Below are 20,194 nucleotides of genomic sequence, written 5' to 3' on the forward strand. Positions count from 1 at the left end.
AACCCTGTGGCGTCATCTCTACACCATTGGTTTACGCATGTCACACTATGGCCTATACGCTTCGTTTCATTCACACAAACATCTCGACTCAACGCTTATTACTTGGCACGAAGCTCTGGAAGAACTGTGCCCAGAACTGTGCCCAGAGTACACAACTGTTTCACCAGCACATTTAAATGACTTGACTAAAACTGTGCATAACTGGAGGTACACCTGTTATCTGAGCAGTCTGTATGTCCTCATTTTGCGAATGCGAGGACGATATGAGTCTGTTGCATAGATGTCCGAGTCACGCATAATGTTTGAAACCCACTGGCTCATAATCACAATAATTTAACACACGACAGTTGGATACTTCATCATGTTCCCATGCCTACATTTTGGTGAGTAGCATAGAGATCGTTAAAACAATAAGTATGGCTCTCCGTTTGGGACATCGAAAACTTATATTTTTAATAGGGTAGACTACCGTCGGAGATGCTGACTTGCAAAGGCCTCGGGATAACACGTTATCTCCACTATCATCAGTCAATGCCTCCTTGATCAAAGTGGGGAATGAAAGAAAAAGTTTGAGAACCACTGGCTTAACAAGTTACCTGCAGTCCAGAACACACAGAATATTGCAACAGAAAGTTGCCTTTATAATCAACTACTATTTGTTCCAACACCATTCAAACAAAGCCTTTATAAAAGTGACAGGTAGACGTGACACCGCTAAATTCTCAGCTTGTTTATACCCCACACTGAACGCATAAGACCGCTATAGGCCCATCACTGTGGGGTGCGGTAGCCTAGCCTACTCTCTGGGATTTAAGTCAAGCAATATAACCATACAAATGTTTCAAAATGAGTCATTTCGGCTTTGTCTGAACTGCCCATTGTAGGCTACGTAAAAAATAAACAAGTAGGCCTATTCCCTATCCAATGATATCGGCAAATGTTTGTTTTCCAAAGTAAGAATTTCACTTCACCTTCGACAATGAATAGCTCATTACACTTATGTTACTGTTGAACGTAGGCCTAACTGGTATCAGCCTTTCAGACCTAGGCTACTCTTAGTAAGGGAAAATGACAACTCCTGAACAGATTCTGGAGCTGAGCGCTCTAGAATCTTTGACTAACAGTCTAAGAGTGAGTGAGACTTCGTTGCTATGGATGACGTTATTACTCATGCACGAGCTTGACTGAAGTGACCACCTTGATTGGCTGATGATTGTAACGCGGGAATGATTCCAAACACCTCCCTTACGATGAGTGGCAGGTGACAGGTCTGAGAATGCGTGCGCTACACAAGGACAGAAGATGATGAATAACTGAATAAAAAGGCCTAGCCTAAATGAATCAAGAGTAAGGCAAAACAAATAGCCTAGTAGCCTAATGAAACATACGGATTGATGTAGTATCTTTGTAACATTATTAAATTAATCTGTTACTATGCCTATGCCTACGTTTGCAAAAGAGAACATTTTAATTTGATTCACAATAATGTTACATTTAATTTACATGTTGACAATGAGTAGCCTAGTTTTGGTTGTTGTTGGTGGCGTTATTGCATGTTAGTTATGCCTACAATGCAAAATTGCTTCCTCACGATTGGAAGCTCCTGTAGCCGCATAGGATTTCAAAACAGGCGAAATGCCACAAAACCGGTTTGTGAATAGGTCTGTGAGTTAGGAGTCCTCTTGACTTCTTTTAAGCTGTCACAGCTGGTGGGAAGGTGTGATTTGTTGGGGGCAGGGCCGGATTAACTGGGCACAAATGTCTGATGACCCCCCCTGGCCCCCAGTCAACGTTAATCGGGTGGTCAGTTAATAGGCTATGCCGAAATAATTTTCAACATTTTGAATATTAGTGTCGGGTGAATTAGGAAATGTTCTCAAAGTAGCCTTATGGCTGAAAGCTGCTTGGGATCCCCCCCTGTCAAGCAATATAACCATACAAACGCGCGCACTCATTGTTTCAAAAGGAGTAAATTCGGCTTTGTCAGAACTGAGCTGTGGACGACATGACATGCCCAATTGAAAATAAATTAACGCAACGCAACACAGACTCTCGCGTCAGTCACTGACATGAACGAAACACAGAACCCGCTTCTCTCTAGGCAGTCACTGACAGTAGCCTAGAATAAATGCATGGGGAAAAAAACTTCCCCATGACAAAGACATCGTAAAACACTGAAAGTTAATATTTTGTCACTATAACATACATCTGTCCTTTGTCAAATGTGTTGGCATGCATTGTTTCGGTCCCCGTGCACAGGGATTATTTGTCATATTATTAATCACATATGATTATTTGTGAAATTGTGCAAACAGGCGCAACACATTTGAAAAGGAAGGACTGGTAGCATGCAAGCTCACGGGAAAGATTGATTTAAGAACGTTATCACAGTGTGTGGCTGTGGCGCAAAGCAGTCTTTTTTAACAATTCTGTCGGAGGGTCATTGAGCAATTTCTAGCAGGCAAGGGAGGGTCATGCAACTTTTGACTGAAGCACTCAAAATTCCTCCAGTGGCCCCTTCAATAAATAACGAACAGTCCCTAGATTGCTGCTGGGCTATATGTCTTGGCTCATGTCTGTTAACAACTCATTGCCGTCAAACGCGTAGCCTATCTCATGGTTGCATCCATTACAAACAAACATGCAATGTGAACGTCTGGGATTGGGAAGAGCACTAAATGCACTAAATGCTCTACTAAATGCTCTATTGAAAGTCAAACCTTTAGATGAAAAACACTCTTTAATAATCAAAAAAATAAACCGCTAATGAAGTAAACTTGTGACCATCAAAAATTGTTTATCGCCTGTAACTCCGTGATAACAGGGCGTAACAGGAAGGCATTTGGCTGAGCAACAGAGGTTAATATGCTCTATATTTTGTCCAAATGATGTCTGTCTATCATCGTTGCACTCAGAGAAAACCAGAATGTTTAATTTGTCCTGCGTTTCTTCTACGGCTACGGCTTCTAACGGGATTCACTCGCAGTTAACCAAATATTTCTTTATTAGGGCAGGGCAGGCATATTTCTGGCTATTAAAATTATTTCTAAACCAGTCTGCTAAAGTCTGTAGTGAAGTCTGTGTAGGGTTTTCCAGGCTCCATTTCTTTTTACGAGACACCCTGCTCACTTGAGCCATCTACCGGTTGTTTGGGTTGTTGCAGCGTCTCACTGGGAAAATACAAATTAAAGTCGCGTGATCCCACGCGCGGACCAGGGCTTCTTTTCTCGATCTTTTCGGGCAAGCCAACAATTTTAATATTATGACGCCTAGAGCGAGCCTCCAGGTCAATTACTTTTGAACAGAGTGCTTGGTTTTCCGCCCGCATTTTCACGCAGACTTGTTCAACTTGTGAGAGGCGGTGGTCGTAGCTGGAGTTAGCTTCTTCAATTTCTGCCATACGGTTTCCTAGACTCACCAAAGATGCTGGATTGGAGTGGATGCTAGCGTTGCCTCTAATGTGTCAAATCGATCAGTCATTGTCTTGTTCATACTTTCTATTGCCAGAAGAATGCTGCTCGACTCTGCATTAGTGTCCTTGCTAGTCTTGAGATCTCCCATGGCACGTTCTGATGCTAGCGATAACCCCAGCGGTGCAGAAGTTCTAGTCTCGATAGGGCTTTTATCCTGCTGTTTTCCACGCTCAGTCTCGCTCTCCTCGATTTTAGTCTTAGGTTAAATTAACAAGAGGTCGGGTAAACTGGTGAATTTTAAATTAAATACGGAATTATTCTATGACATGGAGAGGAGCTCAGGAAAAACGTGTCTACTCCTTTAGGTGCTCACTAGCGCCCCCCCCCCCCCCCCCCCCCCGCTGTGGTTAGTGTTGATTAGAAGTTTTATATGACCTAGAAATATGACTTTGAAGGCTAAATGTGTAGGCTGTGCATTAAAGTTTTTATTTTTTAACTTTTTTCTTCCTTGTTCAGACGCTTGCTGTGTGAAAACAAGAAAGTTTCAGTTTTCTTTGGTCTGATAACTGTGTTTTGGCTTTTGGCCTCTTAAAGAAGTGATCATAAATAGGCTATCCACTCATAATTATTCTGGAGAAAATGTCTATTTTAGCCAAGAGATTTAGGAGAAACAGCGACCTAAACATACAGTTGTTGCTGACCAGATTCCTCACGGAGATTTGCGATTGGTCCGATTCAATTTGTTTTGGAGTTGGTGGCGGCCTATTATAAAAAAACAAAAACATTAGGCTATGCCTTAAGCATTAGGCTATTGATGTCCTTGTCGTCTTCAGAAGTTGATTGAACATTATAGGCTACCTCACAAGTTATACGAATGCCTCACGAGTTTTACCGCCTGCGTGAATGGAGCATTCAGAAGCTGCGCTGTGTAGTTCAGATCTTTACGGATTAAACAATAGAGATTCTGAAGCAATTCAATCTTTGGGTACGGATTTCTTTGGTGAATGGACAACAGAGATTGACAGCAACAGCACTGGGGCAATTTTAATTCCAAAGGCCAAGAGAACTTTATCAGGATGTATATTGTTGTGATTGGTTGAGAGGAAATATACATAGTACACTCATTTACACTTTACAAACTTTAAAGCTGATTTTCTCAAAACTTGTTTTTTTCTGAGACTAGGATAGCTTTCACATTTTGGCCAGTATCTCTTTATTTTGTTGAGCTGGATTCATTTTGTCATTGCATGCCCCATATTTAAAAAAAAAGTAAATATTCAATATTGGCCACTTTCTTATATTTTCTGCATATAATTGAATTAAATATAGTCAGCAGACGTATGCAAGATATCCAAATATAGCCTATGTTGGGTTCCACATATACTTGCATGCATCATTGTAGCCTACTATTTAATAAATATATTGTAGCCATCTATTTAAATATAAGCTGAATCCAGCTGCATGCTGTGATTATATTTTTCCCTTGATTTTTCTGTATGGGCAGCAGTAGGCCTACATTTTCTTTGTCACAACACTTCCAGTCAGCCAGCTAACTTTGTCAGCATTAAACTCGAAGGAGGAAATGTGGGAAATAGGTTAAACCGAAACAAGAAATGTGTATAAGTGTATGAAATGTACGATGAAAATTGGCAAGCAATTTCGCCAAACAAAAACCAAGACATTTGTAGAAGTTTGTCTTCAGATTACACTTGCAAAATCCGCAATGGAACTGAGATTAAATGGCTTTGGCGACTTTTTATAGTACAAAATCGCTGTCAATCAAAAGGAGACAGACCCTCCAATCATCACGCAAAAGCCCGGAGTCCAGGCCAGCCGAGGCCAGCCCACTCCTCCATTCACCCCCAGAAACGCTGAGCGTCTGTGGGCGGGACATACTCGCAGCATTTATCCAATGGCCGTCTAGTTTTGAAGCACTGAAAAAAACTGTTCAAAGCAGCCCCATTGAAGTCCATGGACGCTGGGCTTCAACGGGGAAATGCCATAGGGAAATGCACTGTGACTCTACGTGTTTGAGAAGGAAATCAACCTACTGCTATAGCTCCTACTATATGTAACTGATTCTGAACAAACTCATCTTCGAGATGAATGTGTTCTAACACATTTTTAGTCAATAAACACAATATTACATATTTGACCATTAACTTTTTGACATTTTAGGGGAAGCTGAGCTTCCCTTGCAGTCTTAAAGAAATCGCCTCTGCTTAGTATCCATCTCTGCACTATTTGTTTTGGGGCAGCCGTGGCCTACTGGTTAGCGCTTCGGACTTGTAACCGGAGGGTTGCTGGTTCGAACCCCGACCAGTAGGCACGGCTGAAGTGCCCTTGAGCAAGGCACCTAACCCCTCACTGCTCCCTGAGCGCCGCTGTTGTTGCAGGCAGCTCACTGCGCCGGGATTAGTGTGTGCTTCACCTCACTGTGTTATCACTGTGTGCTGAGTGTGTTTCACTAATTCACGGATTGTGATAAATGCGAGAGTATACTTATACTATACTTTTAACTATACATGATATCTCACATCACAAATTTGCATTTTCATGCACTGGTAATTCCTTGGAATTGGTTTCTAGTTATATAGACTGCGCCCTCTGTTGGATTGAAGTTAATATCAGTAGGCTATGTTAATGTTTGCAGAAACGAACAGTGCGGCACAGTTTGTTTGTTTGTTTGTTTTCCCCACTGTGTTAGGGATGAAAAGAGTATGACGTCCTGAACGCAGAGCTGGCAGTTTCCTCGTCTTGAACCGGCCACTGTTAAATAAAACAAATACTACTCAATAATGTCAGCTCACACATCGTTAAAACTACAACTAAGAAATTATCGTAGATGATATATATAGCTCATCCCTACCTACCTGTTTTAGTGTCCATGATGAGGGTCATAGCCTACAGAGAGGGAGAGAGAGCACCTGCGAAGTGGTTCTGTGCACATATGTGTTTCTCTGCATGGGGCTATGTTCAATTCAAGTCGGAAGTTGGTCTATCCGGTTAATAGTCCCACATTCTCATTATTAGATTTATGTTGTCAGACAGCGCTGTAAATTGTGTATGCATTATAATGGCTAGAGATGTGGGACTTGAATAAATTATGCACACCTCAATCCTGCGGTGAAATTTAGGTCTGATCTGAATGTGAATAGACTATAACACAAAGAATGTATCTGGAAAGATCAACACAAGTAAAACATAATAACTAGGCTACCTAAGAGCAATGTAGGCAAATTGTGTTATCGTCTCCTCCACGCAAATAATGTGTGCTTGCTCTCTTATTGACACCCCAAAATAGTTTGTCCCAATTTGTGCCATTTTTTTGTGCCAGTTTATAAAATTTGAGGCATTTCAGTCTCCCATCTCTGCCTGTGTTACATTCAGCATACAGTGTGCATCTTTGGGCAGGTTCACATTACAGTTCCAATCTAGCTCTGAACAACTACAGTAGGCCTATTGGTCATCCATCATGGGATGACTAGGTGGATGAGAATTTATTATGGTACATTCGCTGATATGAATTATCACCCGGAGAGAAGAAATACTCTTTTCTGATTGGCTGGCGGGGTGGCTTTTAATTCTGAATAACGGGACACCTATGAAGTAGATCTGGTAAAAAAAAAGTTTAATCGCCGTTCCATATCAATGCTTATGAATGGTAACTATAACAACGATAGTAGGACGACGGTTGAGCCTGGAGGCAGGCTTCGCGAAAATGGAATCAACTGTAAACAAGTAACTGTCCATGCTATCGCTGTTATAGGGCCAACGAAGGTTGTACAACAAGCTGAACTAGTGAGCTTCTTTTAAACGGAACTGCGTGTTTCCTTTGCTTTACAGTGGCAACCAGGTGATAAGCGGGATAACGGCCTTCGCGGTGTGTCCAGTTATCCGCTTCGCATCGGGGAGTTCTTTGCCCCTCGCCCTTGTCCGTTAATTCCGTATAACAGGACACCTCGGCGGCCGTTATCCCTTACATAACAGGCTACTGCAACAAACCATAGAGGCTACTACTCAGGGACGGATCATGGCTTGTGCCAAGTGTGCACGTGCACAGGGGCCCTCAGCTAATGGGGCCCCTCGGATTAAAAAAAAAATTGCCCTGAATTTAGGCTAGATTATGCCCGGTGCTTCTGTCTAATAATAATTAATTTGCGGCACAACTGAATGGTGTTATGGAACCGCGGACCGAAAGAAAAATAAACTAAATGTTTTCCTGATCAATAAATACTTCTTAATTCATAAAATATAGAGGCATAACATTAGGTGGAAGTGGTAGGCTATGAGTACTCATTCAATGTATATGCGTGTTTGTGAAAGTGAAACGGATCCACTCGAAAACAGCATAGCGATTGGATAGCCTAATAAATCGCGACTTGTTGTAGGCCTAACAGTGGCTTATATTGTAGCAAATAGCCTATGGCAATGCCGATGACAGATAGGCCTACACTTATTTCACTCGTCTCGCTAGAGTGAGCACATAATGTGGGCTGTTGCGCAAAGAAATTAATTAGGGAGATGATCTGCATCTCCATTTACCAAACGCTATAGTTTTGCTAACATCTCCACTGTTAACGTGAAATATGTCTCCATGGAAGGTAGTGTCAAGCAGCAGTGAAGTGAAAACCTTATCATGCAGGTAGCCAATGTTCACGTCACCTGAGTCAGACAGAAAACGGGCCTTGCTTGCTCTGTTAAAGTTTGTATGCCCCTTCCAAACTTCGTTAAAAGGGTATATTTAACAGCCAGAATTTCGAAATTTTCCTGGTGGAGACACCCCCGAACCCCCCGTAATATGATCAGCACCACCTCTCACAAAATACTATCAACGTCCCTGCTACCGGTCCGTCAGAAATATGACAGCTGTTGTCCGGTCCGTTTAGTGAAAAATGTTGCTGTAGACTGTTTGGCCAGCAAAGGGAGATTACAGCCTAATAATAAAAACAGCTGCTGGAATTCATTTCTGTGTGGGCCTGAGTTATAATATATGAAATAATGTACTACATTTTCATTGTGTGAAATTATGCACCAGCCTGCACAGCGACAGCAAAGAGAGAAGCGCTGGCTGCACGCGCACGTCACTTGCACGCGCATGCGCAAACGCGCCCGCGCGCGTCGCGGTCAGGGGGAGGGGGGGGCCTTTTTTGATATTGTGCACAGGGGCCCATATTTGTTTAATCCGTCCCTGCTACTACTAGGTTACAGATCAAATGTTAACTCTACACACAGTGCAGTGGAATTTTCCATTCAGAGGAATTGATTGAATAAGAAACTGAAATGGTTGAGAGAAGCTTTAATGCTGCTTCAACTGTTCACCAAAGTGCCAAACACAAAATAAATCCAAAATAGAAAATGGGAGAAATCCTCACAAGTGTGTCCTTCACATATGTTACTAGAGCCTGTATTGCTGATAACGTGAAGCTATAATGTTGATAGGCTATACTGATGTGGAGAAACTAAAACATGTGGTACAGACGAAATGATCCCAGGGTTTCCACGGGTCATGGAATTTCTGGAATATCATGGACATTAAAGTCTATTCCAGGCATGGAAAGTTGATCTCTGTATGCTGGTTGTTGGTCTCAAAGGGCCATCTCAACCCATCCCATAACCACTCATTGGCGGTATAACACCACTTAGTTAAAAATAAAAATAAAAAATGAGGCGTTGTAATTGCAGGTATCTTTGACTGACATGTTCAGAACTGCACGCAATTTGACATATAGGATCATTATGACACCCTCTGAATGCATGACGAGTTTCGTGAAATTCCGTCCATGGGCCATACAAAAAATGAATTTATGTGTACACACACACATACACACAGTACGGTCATATTTTGTACCTCTATGAGGTACATCTACATACATTTGGATTATTGGACCCATCATGCCATAAAAGTTATTTACTCCTGGCTAAGATTTGTCTTTTTGCTTTTTTCAGGGCATGGAACAAAGGGGGTATTTGAACTCCTGGCTGGCTGGAGAAGAACTAGAGAGAATCTGCCATTCAAGGAGAGAGTTGCTGATGCCTTTGCTGATGTTATGGTGTGCTATACCATGACAAGTTCTCTCTATATTATCACATTTGGAATGGGTGCCAGTCCTTTTACCAATATTGAGTCTGTGAAGATTTTCTGCCAGAGTATGTGTGTAGCCATTTTGGTGAACTACTTCTACGTGTTCTCCTTTTATGGGTCTTGCTTAGTGTTCGCAGGACAGTTGGAGCAGAACCGATACCACAGCGTGTTCTGCTGCAAGATACCATCAGTAGAGTACTTAGACCGACAGCCAGCGTGGTTCAAGACCATGATGAGTGATGGACACGACCTCTCCACACACCATGACAGTGTACCCTATCAGAACCATTTCATTCAGCACTTTCTGCGAGAGCACTATACAGAGTGGATAACTAATACCTATGTAAAACCATTTGTAGTCATCCTCTACCTAATTTATGCATCTTTTTCGTTTATGGGATGCTTACAAATCAGTGATGGATCTAACATTGTAAACCTTTTAGCCAGTAATTCACCAAGTGTTTCATATGCTCTTACACAGCAGAAGTATTTCAGCAATTACAGCCCAGTGATAGGATTCTACATTTATGAGCCCATAGAATACTGGAACACTACTGTTCAAGAGCACCTCAAAACCCTGGGCCATGGTTTCAATAAGATTTCATGGATTGACAATTACTTTCATTATTTGAGGGTGGTGAATGTGAGTGCATCAACCAAAAGTGATTTCATCAACATCCTTAAAAGTTCTTTTCTTAGGAGTCCAGAATATAAGCATTTCACTGATGATATCATTTTTTCTAAAAATGGGGATGAGTATGATATAATTGCCTCTAGAATGTATTTGGTGGCACGGACAACAGAAAAGACGCGGGAGGAAGTTGTGGAACTTCTTGAGAGACTGCGCCCACTCTCTCTTATCAACAGCATCAAGTTCATTGTGTTCAATCCCACATTTGTGTTTATGGACCGCTACAGCTCCTCTGTCATCTCTCCCATCTTGACATCAGGTTTTAGTGTTTTAACCATCCTCATCCTCACTTTCTTCCTGGTCATCAATCCATTGGGCAATTTTTGGTTGATTTTGACCGTCACTTCTGTCGAGTTGGGAGTGCTTGGTCTGATGACTTTATGGAATGTAGACATGGACAGCATATCTATTCTGTGCCTTATTTACACTCTCAACTTTGCAATGGATCACTGTGCGCCCCATCTTTACACTTTTGTACTTGCCACTGAGCATACAAGGACTCAGTGTATCAAGATCTCACTAGAGGAGCATGGAGCAGCCATTTTGCAAAATGCCTCTTGTTTTGTAATTGGGATGTTGCCCCTGCTGTTTGTGCCTTCAAATCTGACCTATACACTGTTCAAGTGCTCTCTGCTGACTGCTGGTTGTACAGTGCTGCATTGTTTTGTCATCTTACCTGTGTTTTTGACATTTTTTCCTCCATCAAAAAAAAGACATAAGAAAAAGAAACGTGCAAAACGAAAAGAGCGAGAACGGGAAAGGGAGAGGGAACGGGAAGAAATGGAATGCATCGAAGTCAGGGAGAACCCTGACCATGTGACTAACGTCTGAAGGTTTAGGACAGATGAATGACAGGGGCCACGTTCGGTACAAGAAGATGCCTAAAGCTCCATAAGTCCATAGTTGCTAGAGCTTACTGGTCTGTAAAAGAAAGATGACACACATCATGCAAAAACAGCTATGCTGACCTGAATACAGACGTTTTCCATTGTGCACTACATTCTCCAGAGCAGTGTATAATCTAGAAACAATCTAGTTCCTGTTCTGCATAGTGAATGTAATGTGCTGTACTGCTGTCCTTTTGGAACTTGTTTAAAAGCAATATTTAGTATAGTACTTAATGGTCTTAACTATTCCGAATTGTGTGTGAGGCAGGCATCAAATTAACCAATGCTATTGTGCCTCCTCACCCTGAAGGGTTGACAGTTGTAGTATGTAAAGAAAGTGTTGCAAAATTCCAACAATGATCGAGTCTCTAATAATATTGTAACTCTGATAGCTGAATGTCCTATACAGTTACACACTCAATCGATCAACCAATCTCTTATAAGAAAGGTTTCACTACCATAGACTTCTGAAGTTCACCTACAAGAGAGCTACCACCTTTGAGGAGATCTAGTATCTTGAGATTTTTTCTATGGGAAAATAACATGGGGATTTGGAATTATCACACTTGTTAAACTCTGACGGGACCGAAGAAATCGGAAATGCAAACGTTTTGCTCAACACACTTTTGTCCTCTGCCCCTCGAGTGGGTACTGTGATTACCTGTATGTGAAGGCGGCACACTTTGATTTTTGCTACCCCAGAGCTAACTTGCGATGCAACTTGCCATGCAACTGGGGTAGTAAAAATCAAAGTGTGCCACCTTCACGTACTGGAGATTACAGTATCCACTTAAAGGCAGAGAAAAAAAGCGAGAGTTTAACAGGTACGATGATTCAAAATCCCCATGTCCCCATGTTTTCCCCATGTATTAAAAACACCAGATACCAGATCTCGCAGCTTTTTTGTAGGCAAACTTCAGAGGTCTATTGGTCACGTTTTCCTTTAACAAGCAAGGTAATTACATAATTTCAGGTAATTGTTCAGCTTGGTTGAAGCCAAAAAGGGAAATAAAGTGTGGCCTTGCCTAGCATTGGTGATACCAGCAGGAATTCATGCATAAATAGCGTCCTGTATGAAGGCTTAATTGACTCTCATGTGCAACAATTCCTAGATTTGGCCGTTATGGCTAACAACCTGCTGACATATGTCTGTAACAGTAGGCTTACTTAATGTAGCACAGTGGGAAAGTGTGCTTATATTTGAGTGAGAGGTGACAAAGTCACATATTACATAAAAGATATTGCCCTATTATTGCTAGTCAAACATTTTGTGTTGGTATGTTGCTAAGTTTTCTAATACATAGTCACATTAGCAGGGGAATAGTCCCACACTGCCTCTGCATTGCTCTACAGAATCATCTGGTTTTGATACTATCAAATAATGGTGGAGTGTCTCAACTAATTATTGCTGAAATATGAATTTGCAGCAGTTGTTTGTAGACTTGCAGCAGTTGGTAGCAAGTGATAGTTTGGTTAATAGCAGAGAAATCGGTTAAACAATGCTTATATCTACTAAATTCTGCTTTTGACCATTTGCTTGATTTTTTAAAACTCTGTTACAAATTAAAATCTGGTGTTGCTACTGTAGGGTCCTCAATAAGGGTGAAATTAAGGCAAACAAATGTGCAGGTCATAATAGAAAGTTTCATGGTATATAGTATTTTTGGCAGACACGTAGGTCAAGAAGGGAGTGTGATTGAATCAATATAGGTACCTTTTCAAACTGAGTTAATACTTAATACACATTCTGAAGCAAATATTTTCATACTATGACATTTTCATAATATGATACAAATGAGTAAAGGAATAGAAATTACACACATACACACAATCCAGTTCAGTGGTCCAGAACACCAAGAATAATTTGACAGGGATCCGAATGAACCTGCTTTGTGTTGTAGCTTCCCATGCTCCTCATAACCGAGTATTAGTATTTAAATAGTACTTGCATGTGTTTGATATCACCTTTGCAGGTATTATCTTAAGATCTAAGGAGTATAGCATATTCTTTCCCATAACTGCTGGTATAACTCAAATTTAGGAGCAACATGCATAGCACTAGTAACATGTCAAAACACTGACTATGGAGCAGTGTGTACAATGGAAAATAAAAATTGCCTAATTTATGGCTTGAAGTTCTTGAAAGGTAGGACACGATGTAATACAGTAAAGGATCAATTCTACTGTGAAATATGAGCTGTAGCTATTTGGCATGATATTTGTCCTTACAGTTTTATTATGTTTATCTTATGCATATTTGTTCCTTATGTCAAAGAATTGGGTACCATTTTGTCTTACAGAGCCCTTGTTATATTGTAATTACAATGCACACTGCAAAAACTGCTAGTCTAACCAAGTGTTATTAATCTTACATTAAGATAAAAAAAAATGTAGTTGGTATTACTTTCAGTATAAGGACACAGGGCACCTGCAGGAATTAATGATATGGTACGCACACCCATCCGCCCCCTCCCCCCCCCCCCCCGAAAAAAAAAAAAAACCTTCACGCGTGGACAGTATTTTTCCTTTAGGTTCGTGCATGCATAGCACAACATCCACATGCAATAATGCAACAACAACGTCTACAATTACCTATTCATTTGGGCAACTTTATACATCCCTATACAGGCTAAAGCTACCTTTAGTTGTGTTATAGCGTACTGTAACGTCTGGCTTTAAACAGCTGTAATGCAGTCGTTCTGACAAGCACACCAATTGCTTAGCCAACCTTGTTCTTGCCCATCTTAAATAGCTCCTCTAGCTTTGCTGCCTCCATCCTTTCTGTTTTTGTTGTTTAAACTTGTGATATCCATGAATTGAGTTAGTGAATTAGCTCAACATCGTGTGCTGATAACCATATAGAAAGCCGAGTAAAAGAAAACAAGTAGCCTATGCGTGCCTGCGTGCGTATTCTCTCCTGCTCAAACATGTGTTCGCGTTAATTTTAATAAGTGTTCACTAACTTTACTTAATAGAAAATTGTAAATAGCCTGATGGCATGCAACTAATGGGATACTGTGCATAGTTGGAAAGGTATGGTAGGCCAATATGGTGTGAATATACACACACACAAGGTAAATTTTCTCTCGTTGTTGAGTGATGGTACGCACAGTGCGTACGGACGTACACCTGCAGGCGCGCCTGAGGACACTTACCTTTCTCGTAAAATCAGTTTGACTAATTTTAACATCTTAACAAGAAAACAAGCACATTTGGCTGCTAGATCATTAAAGAAGAAATCCGGCTGTTTTTCCACACTGTCGATACGGAAAAAAAAGAAAACAATCGTTTTTCCTAGCTCGAGTTGCTACAGCCAACAGCTAAAGTTGCCAGGCAGCTACAACACTACACTCTGGGGTATGCCCACAGAGTGTAGCACTGTAGCTTCTTGGAAGCTCTCAGTGTTCGCTGCAGCAACTAGAAATAGGTAAAACCGATTGTTTTCAGTTTTTTTCTTACCAACAGTACTCTGTGACCTTGTGAAATGGAGATGTATGTGAAAAATCGCCTGATTTTTCCTTAAAGCAAATTTGCCCTGATAAGTTCTAATAAAAGCAATTATCTTAATATAACATTAATAACGCTGTTTTTGCTGTGTAATAATGTAATTTAATGGTAGTTAAATAATTAAAATATACATTATTGGTATGTGACAGCTCTTACCCTAAACTTAGGATTTGTTAGATCAAAGTATCAGTGTGTCATTCATCGTTACACCATATTACACAATACAAAACTAAACTTGAGCGTGTAACTTGACCTTACTTAAATTCATTTGTCATATCTGACACATTTGGAAGATGACAAATCAGCAATCTATCCATTGGTTGAAAAAAAAATCTAAATTCTGGTTGGTCCAATTCCTTTTTATTTCCTTCTTAGTGATTCTTAGAAATAGCTGATAGTTATGTGTGAAGCAAGATGCTCTATGTCTGGGTGTTAAAACAAATGGCATTTTAAATCTCTGTCAGAATTGAGACCATTTACTGTATTAGATATGCATTTAAAATTATGAAGAGTTTACTGCGCTCATTGTAGTGGTTCAGCTAGTCATCTATTAAAGTCTTGTAACAGACTGCTGAGAAATGGATATATGTCAGGTTCAAAAGGGTATTCTGCAATGACTGCATGTTCAGATTGCTAAAGGAAATGAAAAAAACGATGAAAAGTAACTACTAATGTATTGGGAAATAGAGTGATCACTTATTGAATGAGGATTTTTGGTGATTGCTGTCTCGAGAAGTCATCCAAAACTGTAATTCACCTTGTGTTTATGGTGTCATAGCATGAGAAAAAGGATTGTGGGCAGTATTTTCAAGCAGTGGAATTTTATGAAAGAAAGTGAGGTACAACACCAGAGATATTTCAAGAATATTAAAATTCAGGATTTTTCAGGCTTAATGGTCAGAGTAGGTGAAAGCTTCCTATTTTATTTGTAAATAAATCAGACAAATATCATAATCTTAAGAGCAAAGAACACCTTTCATTTGAAGACCTCATCCTTTTTATCTAGACATTGTAGCAAAATCTGTGAGACACAATTTACGTGATGACACTTCAATTTATCCTCACAATTTGTGATGTCATTTGTGTATACAGCATGAAAGTATACTTCATTGAGAAATAAACTGCAAGATCAGATATTTTCCAAAATGACTGTTTATGCATGGCACACATTGTATGTATGCATCAAGTGAGGATTTTGGTTTTACTTTGCAAGGTTGCTTATATGATGTCTGTGCATAACTGGTATAATTTTGTTTGTTATGGCATTATAGTACGTAGAATAATTGTTCTTATTTTGTATTTATTTTTAAGGCAAAAAAAAACTTTTGTAGAAAATGTTTACTAAAAAGGCAATAAAGACCAAAAATAGTTACCAAGAACAAAACATAATAAAAGAGTGATACAGACTCCCAGTACACCCTCTGTATAAGTGTACATTGATATTAACCTTGTGTGTAAAGCTGCAGAGCCTTCTTACAAGAGGATTTTTTTTCTTTTCGCACAGCATTTCTACTATGAGTCCTAAAATTTACATCCTCATGTAAACTACATGCAATGCTGTTTCTACAAAGATACCAAACAGAATTATATAATTTACTTTACAGTAAATAGCAAATTGAATAGAAACTATTCAATTTGAGCAACCTGCAATACTGTGACAGTCTGAGCCAATTGTGGTTATAATCAAATGTATAGACACCTTAAATGTATATGGTTGATTTAAGGGCATGCTCAAATATATGTAGTAATTCCACTATACCCTCTATTCAATAACATTCGATGGACAATGCTGATACAAACACTTTGGACAACTAATATGATACACATGCATACAGAAATGTATATTTATTTGCGTATTTTTCATACAACACATATTTTTCAAAATGCACAAAAGATAATATCAGCATATATTAGACACTGTATCGTATTGGCCCCCAATATGTGTATTTCATAAAAAGGGAAGCTACTTAAGTTTCCATTGTAGCAGATTTCACTTCTCCCTCATTCCGGTTGTTTGTGGGCCAAATTTGTTCTTACTGGGCCAAATCAGAGAGAATCTGTTAAGCAAGTCAAAATGAGTTGGTGAATCCTCAAATTTATAAAAATTAGAACCATAAGAGAACCAGTTAGTTCAGCATGTGTGTTAGTACCTGTCACTCTAAAGAGAGGCAGGAGTACAGTAACACAAAAGTCTGACCATACTTCCAGGGCGAAAACTGGTTGGGCAAAATTCAAGAGGTGCCTCACTGTGGAGAAACCTGACCTTTAAAGCATGTAGAAATATTTGGCAGTGCAGTTCAAACATGTTTATCAATTATTATAACACACTGGACTTCCCCAGTGTCCCTTCTTGTTACATGGGACCATTAGGGGGATAAACTCATGACACCGTCCCATGACAATTTTAATTAAATTCTTGCTCATCCAATGCTGTCTTTTCACTGTTTACATGAATGATATCATATCAGCATACAAATGAACCTATAGATATTGATGACATCTGATGCCCATAATTATGAATTCAGCAAAATACAAAATGCTTAGTTGCAGATATATTTATTCTACATAAGAGACAGATTTATAATGTCATCAAGAAATTTGATTTCAGATTCTGTTAACTTTATGGGTACGGTTATGGTTATGGAATTAAGCAGACACTTTTGTCCAAAGCAACTTACAAAATAAAACAGTAATATAGTTTAAAAAAAGACTTTATCTTTTTGTATTATGCATTCAGTTTGAATCACATTCTATTCAAGGTCATTCGGATAAAATAACAGAAACACAATGGAAAAGGGAATCAGTATGTAAAAAGGGAAACAAATGAACAACTTTTTTGAATGAGGAGGGATTCATGTCATAGACATACCATACACCAGCATGCTTATGTTTGCTTTTTCTAGTCTTCCATGTTGCTGTGCAATAATATTATGCAATTTCAAGTAGTTATGACCTCAGTGGCATTTTTTATCTCCAGACTTTCAACCATAACCCTTCTATATCAATTCTGATATCAGAATATTTTTTCCAGGTTAATCTCATCCAGTAGCCACCAGTAGGTTTGAGCTAACATTTCAATTTAAGACACAAATAAATGGTTTATCTGAAATGTTCGAACTTGCCAGTTAATGAACATGCATTTAGAAGGAACATGCTGACCATAAGAAACCACAAAGGGTCCTCTAAAAGCTAAGAAATGCCAAAGTTGTGATGTAAAATAAGATGTGCACTGAAGAGGAAATAGCTATTATGATGAATGAGGACATATTCTACCATTTTAGAGATATACAATAATAGGTAACCATCAGTTATTAGACATACACCCTGTTAAATCTGGTGTAGTTTGTGTGGATGGTTAAGTTCTTCACTTAATCACAATATTAATCTGAAAAATTGAACCAAAATATCAATCCCGTAAAAAATAGAGCACTATAATAATGCAAATACCAGATTTAATGAAATTATGTACACAAAACATAAACAATTGCTATGTATTTACTGTGAATTTCTGTTTGCACTATTGTGCTGTTACTGTAGATTTGTAAAATAAAAAATCCTGATTGAAAGAAAAAGGCTTGTGGCTTTCATTTGTATGTAATATTCAGATATTCCCTTAAGGGGAAGGGGGTTGTCCTGTGAGGACATTTGTTCTCTGCATTTTACCAATCCGGGTGTAATGTGCACACATTCATACACACATACTTGGAGCAGTGAGCTGGGAGCCCACGCACACTTGGGGCCCTATTGTGCACCCAGCGCAAGTGGCGCAAAGCATGACACAAGGTTTATTCTTATCTTACACTCAGTAAAGTAAGGGTTTTTTCGCCATGCGCTCCACTTTTATTAAACCTTGCGCCCAGGGGCGTGACAATTAAAACTACATAAGGTGTGGTCGCATGATCCAAAAATCGTTATCTTACACCCTCTTTAAACCATTATGCCACTGACCAAGAAAAACTTGGTCTATAGCGAAAGGCACATATAGAACACAGATGAAGACACACTATCATGAGATGTAAGCAGCAAACCCTCTGCAGGATAAATATCCTCAGGATTTTTTTTTTTGTAATGCAATGTTTATTTATTTTTTAAGTATACACAGCATTTGTCAATAATGGTAAAATTTTCCCTTAACCCCCCCACCCACCCACCCAATCCCTTACCAACACATGGATCAGCATTAGTCAGAGTACAAATACATGTTTGAAGCAATCATACAAAATAAACACACACACATTATAGAAAAGGATTGAAAGAAAAAAAGAAAGAAAAAAAACTCAGTATTTTTATTTAGTCATTTGAAACATTATTGGGGTAAATGTTGCTTTTTTCAGGCTATGTTTTCGATGGTAACCCCTTGTCATTCAATAATTCAAGTTCAAGTTTATTTATATAGCACATTATCATACAAAGATAATGTCACTCAATGTGCTTAAAAAGTAAAATAAAAATAAAAAGAATAACAGTAATAATAATATTAAAAAACACAATGGTTTTGCTTAGGTAGACATGGTTGTTGTTGCAATGCTAAATAAAGCTGTTTCTATGATTGTTGCTAGGGTAAGCATGTTGGATGCTATGGAAACTGACATAGATGCTTTATTTCAATGGTTGCTATATTGATTGCTAGGTAGGTGGTGGTTTAAATACTGCTCAAAAAAATTAAGGGAACACTTCAATCATACACTGGATTGAGGCAAGTGTTTTATGTAAGGGATAATGTATTGTCTGCCGGTAATTATCAGAAAATAAGTCCCTTCAGGTCGAAGCAAAACCCCTCCGCATAGAACTTGACAGTTTCAGGTGTTCCGTGGCAACGTCTTACTAGCTTACTTTCCCTTTCTATGAAATTCCATTGCAATAAGCGAACGGAATTCTTGCGGAGGGATATGAAAGACGTTAATCAACCCGTTGCCATTGACAGCGGTGATTATATACTTTGCCGGTGATTTATACAGATTTAACATAGGTCTGAACGTTGGGAAGGCCCATTCATGTGAATCTTTGACTGAAACCACGCATGAATCACACGTGAAAATGACCATCACGTTAGGTTGTGACTGGTTGGTTGTGAGCAAGATCTAACATCTCGTTTGGAGGGGCCAGAGGTCAAAAGCCTACCCCGTTTTTGCCTCCCTGACATTCGTTGTTGCTGCAGAATCCCTTGTGTTGGACTTCCACCTGCCAAGCGTACATCATAGATTAGAGTGGAATTTATGCCAGTCACGCTGGGCTCCGTGAAGTAAGACCTCGCTTGAGTGCAGGGATGGCCAGTTAGCACAAGGGAGCGGCAACCATTACGCTGGTCCTACTAACACCTGAACGTACTGCTGCTTTGCCGACTGCTGTTTCATCAACATTCACACAACAACGTTTGCGGCTAGCGTAATTCGCTTGCCAGCTGGATTGGACTGTGTTCTGTCCTTTGTCTTTGTGTGTGCGCGTCCGAAATAATGAATGAATGAATAACTGAATATGTCGGGATTGTGTGTATGCATTGAGTGTCTGAGTATCCTGATTGACGCAACTGAGCGTTTTTGTTCATTTTGTTTATGACTTTGTCAGTTTCCTTTTTAAGTGTGCTTGCAAAGCAGCACACTTATTGTTCTTC

At 39.5% G+C, this 20,194-nt stretch overlaps 1 protein-coding gene across 2 annotated transcripts in view; it reads left to right on the plus strand.

Moving 5' to 3' along the window:
• Positions 1-11,020, plus strand: part of ptchd4 (patched domain containing 4) — a 30,144-nt gene extending 19,124 nt beyond the window's left edge. For both annotated transcript variants that reach the window (XM_076272956.1, XM_076272957.1), the window contains exon 3: positions 9,363-11,020. In XM_076272956.1, coding sequence (XP_076129071.1) covers positions 9,363-11,020 — 1,658 coding nt within the window. The remainder of the gene's footprint in view (positions 1-9,362) is intronic.
• Positions 11,021-20,194: the final 9,174 nt, after the last annotated feature.

This window comes from Alosa pseudoharengus, unplaced genomic scaffold (genome assembly GCF_046254945.1).
Source record: "Alosa pseudoharengus isolate Yale_2024_CS ecotype anadromous, Long Island Sound unplaced genomic scaffold, YU_APseudo_1.1 YU_APseudo_1.1_scf_7, whole genome shotgun sequence".
Taxonomy (NCBI): Eukaryota; Metazoa; Chordata; class Actinopteri; order Clupeiformes; family Clupeidae; genus Alosa; species Alosa pseudoharengus.